This window comes from Penaeus monodon, chromosome 6, assembly GCF_015228065.2.
Source record: "Penaeus monodon isolate SGIC_2016 chromosome 6, NSTDA_Pmon_1, whole genome shotgun sequence".
NCBI lineage: Eukaryota > Metazoa > Arthropoda > Malacostraca > Decapoda > Penaeidae > Penaeus > Penaeus monodon.
The window spans coordinates 9,250,245-9,260,244 of record NC_051391.1 but is presented as its reverse complement, the minus strand read 5'-3'; the positions used below and the strand labels follow the sequence as shown (position 1 = coordinate 9,260,244).

At 33.9% G+C, this 10,000-nt stretch overlaps 1 protein-coding gene across 1 annotated transcript in view; it reads right to left on the bottom strand.

Annotated features, from left to right (window-relative positions):
• Positions 1-6,692: 6,692 nt before the first annotated feature.
• Positions 6,693-10,000, bottom strand: part of LOC119574184 (matrix metalloproteinase-21-like) — a gene marked incomplete at its 5' end in the record, with an annotated part of 15,061 nt that continues 11,753 nt past the window's right edge. Inside the window, 3 exon segments of the mRNA XM_037921282.1 lie at positions 6,693-6,875; positions 7,202-7,369; positions 8,459-8,646. Of these exon segments, the coding sequence (XP_037777210.1) occupies positions 6,720-6,875; positions 7,202-7,369; positions 8,459-8,646 (512 nt within the window).

The following is a 10,000-nucleotide window of genomic DNA, read 5'->3' as shown; positions in this document are numbered from 1 at the left end:
CAGGGAGGGAATTTTATTTACTGATGCAAGGGAGGTGTGGAGGGAAGGACAGATTCCTAAAGGGGGGGATGGTAGTTAAAAGGTTAAGAACCCCTGCTCATGATGGAGAATGTAAATAAAGTAGGTTTAAAAGGAATGCAAAGGGTCATAGAGAGCTTAGTTCTAGTTACAGAATTTTGTCATGCAATTGCCTTATTCAGAATAGCTTGTTGTGATAAAGTAGTTTCTATAAAAGATAACATGCCTTTTCATTTCTTCAGGTCTTGTAAATGAATACAGTTAATTTTACAGTTGATTTGTATACAAAGATACAAATAGAAATCAATGTTCATAATATATACATGAACACACTAAACACTAAGTAAACAGTAACAAGTTGATAAAAAATGCACTGATGACTACAACTAGACTTAAAATCTGATACTCCTTCCTCTAAAAGTAAAGCTGTTACTTTCATCATGATACTTTACTCTGTACAGCCATAAAGAACTTAACCCAATGATACCAGGTAATCACACAATTGTTTTCTCTTGTGAATTTTGTGTGCACATTGATAGCTCCACAAGTACTCAGCCACCAAGGAGCCATTAGTAAGCCTGTAAGCTGATTTCCCTTGTCTTTGAGGTCTTGAGAGAAATATTTATTTTTCTAATGCTATTAATATTGATGATGTTATTGTTTCTGGTATTAATGATTATTAAAATGTTATCAGTACTAATAGCAATTAGAAATAAAAAGGAATCGTTCTGAAAATTAGGGGAAAAGGGTAAACAGATTGATTAATAATATGATTCCTTGTTGATTAAAAACCACTTCTGGAGCTATCTATGTATACAGGTAATCAATAATCAAAAAGAGACAGTGTAGATGGCATGTATTCTTGCCATCCTGTTAACAATGGGTTAATGGGCAGTGGAAGAAAATCCTATTTTTTGTTACACATCTCTTGAAGACAACTAGGAGTATGTTTTTGCTTGTTTCAGATGCTACTGGAAAAAAAAATCCTATTAGGACTGGAAATATTTATTTGACCTTATGCTTTGCAATAGAAGTGAAGAAGGGTTCCGACATCTGTTTATTTTGTGTTTTTGTATGAAGAATTTGTACGAGTTTCCTTATCCTTTGACTAATAAAAAAAATAGGTATCGAGTTCAGTATACACAAAATTTGCATTTAATGATAAGAGGTTTTAAACATTCTATTCCATTTAAGAATGTTCACAGACATTAACCCAATTAGACAGGGAACCTACTAACACTGTCAGATGTCAAAATCACAGGGGGAAGAGGAAAAAGTCTTGCCATTATTAGTAACAGGTGCCAGGAAATCTATGTGGCAGCTGTAGAAGATGGCAAATATTGCAAGCTATGTTTATATTCCCTTAGTTGAACACTTTTAATGAAAAAAGGGGATATCTACCTCTAGTCATTAAAAAGAAAAGAAAAAAAAAGAAGGAATGCAAAATATTTCAAGTAAGCTAAGGATAGGGGACTGATAATAGAGATTATAAAGATCTGATTATTTTCACACTAGTTGTAGTCAGAGCTATTCTCTTTAACTGCATTTACTATTGTTACTGAAAACATATGCTGCAAGCAGGGTACAAAGAGAGTAAGTATTAACATATGAAACAGTGCCACACAAGCTTGATAGAAATGATACGGTTTTAAGTTTTTTTTTTCAGAAATGCAGTAATCAACATTTTGTCATGATTAGGATATGTCTAAACATGTTGTTTTAATAGTAGTTCACCTATATCTATAAAATGACTCTATGAGGCTCGCTTTTAAATTCAGTTCTTATATTCTGTTGTATACTAAACTGATATAAACATGAATGAGGTTATCGTAATTATATATATGGATCCGTTGTTTCAGTTTGTAGACCAAAATATGAGCAAGATTTGTAGTTATTTATTTTCTTAAGAGGTTTATGACTGAAAAGATTTTCCTGTGCAGTATTGGGTCTGAAGATAATTTATGAGGCTTGGATAGTGATGGAAGATAAAATATTTGGCAAAATGAAAACCAGTATATGATGCAATATTAACTAAATGAAACCTAATGAGGCCACATGTAGTATGCTACAGTATCTATCTTCAGAGAACCTTTCCTTTTAGGATTTTCCCATGGTACTGTGTGGTAGGGGTGTTCAATTGTTTGTGTATGAAAGGGACAGTGGGAAACCAAGAGCCATTGTTCTTGATGTGTTATGACACGTGAATACCTCTACACCACAGCATGGGATAGCTCTAGTATCTAAGGCTCGATTTCACTATTCATCTCAGTATATTGGTTTTATTTTCATTTTTGCAATTGATATCTGACTGTTTAGTTGTTGTTTATCTGATATTATGATTTTGAAGATCTGTGTTTGAAGTTGGTAATATCTGTTATTATTAGTGAGTATATCAGAATTAAAAATTAGTCTGTTTTTAATTTTTTACACATTCCTTGTTCAACCAAAGAGTAATGAATGTAGAACATTGGTTAAAATCAATATGATAGTATTTTTATTTTTGAGGAGTTTTGCAGTAGACTCCTTATCAAGGTGCTGTTTTCAATAATAATAATAATCATAGTAAAAAATTAAATAAATGAAAAAAAAACCCTCTGCCATCCAGAACTCAAAGAGAATTTTTGAAGTTAATTCCTACATGGTTAGATATACTTTCTCTTGTACTGACAATCAATGGAAAATAGTATCATCCATGTAAGAGTGATTGTATAGTTTAGAAACACTACTTTAGCAAAGTTTCATCCTGTTTTTATACTATAAGGATTTTGAGATTTTTTAAAAGTAGGGTACTGCAGTGTTAATGTGGATAGTTGAAATTAATTAAATAACTTAGATAGAATATTTAATATCATAAAGGAAGTTTTTAGACAAATTTGGTTAGTTTTATATAATTTTCCTTATGGGCATTGAAACTGATAAAAGTTTAATATGTCTGCAGTCTGTTTCATAAAAGAGTATTTGAACTTATACTATATGTGATTTTTAGTAAGATACAAGGATATTACTGTCTTGGAAGCCCATTCGAAATATGAATATTGGAATTATGAAATAACTTTTGTGACCAAAGTTCATACAATTTAGTGCTTCATTCTTACATTTCTGTTCTGCATTCTGAGGGAAAGAGATGATCAAGAGGGCACTGAGCATTTTGATTCTGAATTAAATCCACCCAGTACTCAAGTTCAGTTAAATTTACATTAATTTTCAGTTCTTATTATATTGTGAAAAATGTTTGAGTAGGGACAGTGAGTGCATGGGATGATACTGACCAATATTTCTCATATATATTATAATATACCTTTCATTTCCAATTAATCAGTAACTTGAGATTGTGAAATTGGATGCGCCTGTGATTCTCTGTGAAGGAAATTTAGACAAATATTTCTTTCAGTTTTAATACAGGTACTTTCAGTATGTCTGTTCAGTCATTCTGAACTATTCCATCATTGCAATAAAATTTCTTGTGAAAAATTTCAGTAACTATCTCTAAAACTAAATAAAGTTAATTCTGGAAAAATATAACAGTAATTATTTATCCCTAACTGGACATCTGTAAGTATGGAATTGTTATGCAAATTATTGCTTGTGTATGAAAGCATACTGCTGGAAGGTATCTGATGTTAGTATATAATGCTTAAAACCAAATTAAAAGTACAGTGACTTTTGCTAATGGTGAGATGCATTTGAAGACTAACCTCATTATTATAATTCTTTAGTTCATTATTATATTTATTCAGAAAGGCAAGGTTTTAGAAAATGTCTGTGTACATAAAAAAAAAAATTGTATAAGTTGCAAATAAGAGGTTGAGCTTTTGAATTGGTCTAACTCAGTAGTAAAAGTAATTGATTAAAATAAATTTACCATACTGTATCTGTATTCTATAACTGCATTTAAGACTTTTTAAAGCAAATCGGTTTCATCACGGTTAATCATCACAGTTGCTGGTGAGAAAGGTTTTGTGTCTAGCAGCATAAATTAATTTGCTGAATTTATACCAATCCTAGTCTTACATGTCTTCAGAGGCCTTACAGAGAGAAGTTTTAGGATATTAACACCAAAATATGTTCTGCAAATTAATAAGTTTATGATTCTTTTTTTTCTGGTAGATTTTAGAACTGATAGTATATGCCAATGTTTTTTCCAGACTGGCAAGAATTATGATGAACACAAATTTGCATAGGAATTGACTGCTCTTGCATTTAATCTATCTCATTAAAATGCAGTATAACTGATCATGAAAAAATCCCATATAAATTCAATTAATTGTTTATTATCCTTTCTTGTATCAGTATATCATGAACTTGTTGATTTCAGACATTAAATGAATATAATATAGAGTAAAATAAAATGGACTATGATGTAAATCCATCTTCCTTGTATAATTTCCCCTTATTTAAGATGATAAAAGTGCCTTGATATGAGTATGAGTCATTTTCTTCTCTTCTGGTATGTTTATGCAAAATTGGCATTAATTCTTTCTTTTTTCTGTGAAATGATAATGAAAATCTTGGGATTTGAATAATTTTATTTACAACATTCTAACTCTAATAATAATAGCTAACTCACTGAGTTGATTGTCAAAATATGGTTAATAAAAATATAGCATGTTAAATAGAACAGACAATAATAAATAAAACCAAATGACAATTTATGATACTGAATATCAAACTTTTTATGTGCCATTAAGCTGACATTCACATTCAGAAATCTGAGCTATTTTCTACAAGTAAACTTTATTGCACACAAATTATCATATTTCCCTAGAAATTCAGGAGTGGTTTGGTAAAAAAAAAAAAAAAACCTAAATTTCAAAAGACAGAGAAAAAACAAACAAAACAAGAGCCAATTAAGAAATGGAAGCAAGAAACTAAATTCACAGAAGGTTCATTGATAAAGAAAGAGAAAAATAATATCAATACTATTAATGTCAAAGTGGAAGAAGTTATAATATGAGTAGACTAAATTACACAGAATTTTGAATCGCATTGAAACCCAAAGTCACGGGATTTGAAAAAGAAAATAACTTTCAAATGATTGTAGATAGTTTTATAATTGGGTCACCTTAACAAAGGAGAGAAAATTACACTGGAAATTGTATAATCCTCAAAAATTATATTTTCTATCATTACTATTAGTGATAAACAAAATATATTCTAGCTTCTAAGTGAAGATTGTCTTTTGCATGATTTATTATGTTTGTATCAGTCAGTATTTTAACTGAAATTAAAATAAACATGTCATTGTTAGTTCATTAAGAGAAAATGATGCGATAGATAAACCCTAAGTAATAGATCAATGATTATTACTAATATCACAGACACAGAAGGAAAAGAATAAATGAAAGCTTGATATATTTTTTTTTGGCACAAATTTTCTAGCTAAGAGTCTTGTAGTAAAACTTTACTACGGGTTTCTTACAAAGTACTCGTTAAAAAGGACACAGTCTTCTTTATACTGTGGATAGACTTAATGTTGATAAACCACAGTATATTAGAAAACTGAGTTCTTTTCTGTCATTAATCACAGCAGCGGCCATCAGACTCACTGCAGTCAAAATACAGCTAAGGTATGGTGTGTGTGTGTGTTGTGTGTGTGTGTGTGTGTGTGTGTGTGTGTGTGTGTGTGTGTGTGTGTGTGTGTGTGTGTGTGTGTGTGTGTGTGTGTGTGTGTGTGTGTGTGTGTGTGTGTGTGCGTGTGCGTGCGTGTGCTTGCGTGTGCGGGCGTGCGTGTGAGGGCGTGCTTGCGTGTGCGTGCGTGCGTGTGCGTACGTGCATGCGCGTGCCTGTATTGTGCCTGTGCGTGTGTATGAGCAGCCTTGCGTGTATCAAGAAAAGTGTGAGTGCGCATAAATTCGAAGGCTCAGTGTTTCTCACCTATTAAATACACTCTCGTAACTATAATAATATTGTTAAACAAACAATAAAAAAAGTAAAAATGAAGAGAATTCATGGCCAAAAGGATATTCTTCCTTCGACTGACGGATATTTCACTTCAAATTTCGACTTTCGACCAAACTTTCACCCCATGAAAGGTACCATTGTTATATCTAAGTCATTCCATCAAGATAGGATGTTTGGATTCAGTTTTGCCTGTCGGTAGCAGTGAACTCAAAATAAAAGACACACTCGGGTGTTTAATCTTACAAATTTGCAATTCAGGAATGCAGTTAATAGTAATCATTAAAAGAAAATGTGGTAAGCATTCTGGAGACGGATACATAAATCATACTGTAATAATTTTAGAATAATTACTTTGTACATACAGTTTTTTTTTTCTAACATTATGTTAACACAGTAAAGGATTTCGCAACTTTTTTTGTGATCTTGTGACAAAATACAGATTTTTAAAAAGAGTTCTTCAGCCCCAAGCCAGTCTTTTATTTTGGGATAAATGGTTGAGCGATTCTAAGGACTAATACAGACTAAATATTTCTGTATTCTAAATCCTAAATCTGTTTTTGATTCATTGCCAAACAAACAGAAATACATAATGTTTTTACAAACCATTTTCCTTCCTTTCTTCAATTTATACATTCTCAGTACAACCGTAAAAAAAAAAAAAATAAAAATAAAAAAAGAAAAGAAAAAAAAAACAAAGCAAAAAAAAAAAAAAAAAGAGAATACATACATATATATATATATATATATATATATATATATATATATATATATATATATATATATATATATATATCAAATAATCATTTTTTCCTGTTCACGCGATATGCATTGTAGTCGTCGATGTCCGTGTCACAGATGTCATACCACTTGTCATGCACGAAGAAAGGCCCAAGAACAGCATTAGTGCGCTTGGTGTCACGTGGGTGGAACGTTACCAGCTCCCAGAAGAGCCGTTCCTTTGAGAGGGCGACAAGGGAGAAAAGGTGTGTGAAAATGGAGTTAAAACGGTGCTTTACAAAATGGAGTTGAGATATAGGCTGCGGGGATGGGTTTTTGAGCAATGATTTTAGTGGTGATGTTGAGATAAGAGTGGTGCTTATTTTTTTTTTTCATTATTATTGGCATAAAAAGAAAAGAAAAGAAAGAAAGAAGAAAAGAAAAGGAGAAAAAAAGGAGAAAGAAAGAAAGAAAGAAAAAAACAGCCATGCAATTTAAACAACCCCCCTCCCCCCCCCCAAAAAAAAAAAAAAAAAAGTAAATAAAAAATAAAACGAGAACTTACCTTAAAGAAATACAGCGTCTGGTCAGTGTACGAATAATAAACGGCATCCAACTTCTTCGGCAGGTTTCTGGAGCCTTCGTCAGCTCGTATGAACTCGTTGTGGATGAGGCGAGGATAACCCGGCAGGCAGCACCCTTCGGTTCCATTCCTGATGTCGTAGCCGTAAACCTGGTGGTGGTAGTATGAGATTTATTTTATTTTATAATTCATATTGGATTAATTAGATTAATATCTATCTATCTATCTATCTATCTATCTATATATATGTATGTGTGTGTGTGTGTGTGTGTGTGTGTGTGTGTGTGTGTGTGTGTGTGTGTGTGTGTGTGTGTGTGTGTGTGTGTGTGTGTGTTATTATATATACACTTTTTTATTCGTATTTGTAGACTTTGGTTATCCTTTGCTTATGGGATTTTTCTTTAATTATGGTGGTTTATAATTTCGACTGGTTTTATTGTTTTTTAAGTCTGCTTTGTTTTTTGATGAATTGTGTTTGTTGTTTGTTAAACAAGAAAAAAGAAAAGGATATTTTCTCTCTGTTAAAGTGACTAGTATCTCCCAGGTACATCTTTTTATTCATTTTATGTTTTTTTAATGTCGATTTTAGGGAATTTATTTGTCGGTTATGTCAATGGTCAAGTTGTTGGAAAAAGCTAGCTATCTTTCTACTACGAACAGGAAACAATGAAATCCACACACGCACGCGCGCACACGCACGAACACACACACACACACACACACACACACACACACACACACACACACACACACACACACACACACACACACACACACACACACACACATAGACACACCTACACACATACAACCATAAAATAGATTTTTCTTTCTTTCCCTCTATCTTTCACTTCCTCTTCTCCTTCCCTTTTCTTTCTCTCACTCACTTTCTGTCTGTCCCTCAAGTACTGCGATTCATAATCCGAGGAAACAGATCAGTAAGTGGACAATTGACGTTATTACACTAGCATGAAGCACAAAATTTTATTGACTCTTGAACCTGCAGTTGCGCGAGAGATTATTTTCAATTTTATTCATAATATTTTTTCTTCCCTGAACACACGCATACATGTACACACACATACATGTACACACACACACACACACACACACACACACACACACACACACACACACACACACACACACACACACACACACACACACACACACACAAAAAAAAAAAAAAAAAAAAAAACTACCCCTACCCCCACCCAACCCCTTAAACCACCCACTTACTTTCCGTCCCTTGAAGAAATACAAGTTCTCGTCCCTGATATCGAAGTAGACGGCGTCGAGGTTGCTGGGAATGGCCTTCGGGTGCGGTTTCTTGGCCGTGCGAGGACCGTGAAAGTCGTGGGCGATCCGGCGAGGGAAGCCGGGCAGGACGTTCCGCGTTTCAGGGTCGATCATGTAGTAGTGTTCTCCTGTGGGGGAGAGGGGGGGGAGGGGAAGGGAGAGTTAAAACAATTAAGATTGAGATGAGGGCAAGGGGGAGGAGGGGAGGTAAAACGTGGGGTTGAGGAGGGAAATTGAGATAGAGATGAGGGAGAGGGGAGAGGGGGGAGTTAAAACATGGGGTTGAGGAGGGAAATTAAGATTGAGATGAGGGAGAGGGGAGAGGGGGGGGAGTTAAAACGTGGGGTTGAGGAGGGAAATTGAAATTGAGATGAGGGAGAGGGGAGAGGGGGGGGAGTTAAAACGTGGGGTTGAGGAGGGAAATTGAAATTGAGATGAGGGAGAAGGGGAGAAGGGGGAGTTAAAACGTGGGGTTGAGGAGGGAAATTGAGATTGAGATGAGGGAGAGGGGAGAGGGGGGGGAGTTAAAACATGGGGTTGAGGAGGGAAATTGAAATTGAGATGAGGGAGAGGGGAGAGGGGGGGAGTTAAAACATGGGGTTGAGGAGGGAAATTGAGATAGAGATGAGGGAGAGGGGAGAGGGGGGGAGTTAAAACGTGGGGTTGAGGAGGGAAATTGAAATTGAGATGAGGCGGGAGAGGGAGTTGAAAGGTGGTTGTTGAGGAGGGAAATGATGATTTAAAAGGGATGAAGGGATGAAGATGTTAAAGAATAGGATTAAAAAAGTTAAAAGAGGAGTTAAAACTTAAGCGAGTATTTTCCTGAGAGATTTCAAACACAGGGATGAGAAGAAAATTTAAATAAAAAGGGGGATTAAAGAAAGAACAAATTAAGAACATTGGAAGAGAGAGAAAAACAAAAACAAAGACAACAACAACAACAACGCAGGGATAGGAAACAAATTAAACACAGGGATGAATAATAATAATAATAAAAACAGGAATAAAAAAACGTAGGGATTAAGAAAAAAATGAAAAACGAATGTATAAAAAAAAATAAAATAAAAAATAAAACTCAGGGATGCAGAAAAAAGGATGAAAAACGCGGGAGTAATGACAGCAAATACAATTTTAGAATGCTGATAAAAAATAGCTTTAAAACTTAGATATAAAAATAAATAAAACATAAAAAACGCAGAAATATAAAGAATTACAGCACACAGGTAAAAAAAATAAATAGATAAATAAATTGCAAGGACGAAGAAAATAATAAAACGCAGAGATAAAGAATATTGTTTGAGTTGAAGCATAGGAGAGAAAAAATATTTTAAGCTGAAACTGAGGAGAAAAAGTTTCAGTTGAGAAGGAGGAGGGAAATGTTTGAGTTGAAACGGTGAAGAAACATATTTTAAACGAAACAAAGAGAGAGCTAAAAAAAGTGCACGAGTTTAGAGTAGACGAAATATAAGTTGAAACGTAATG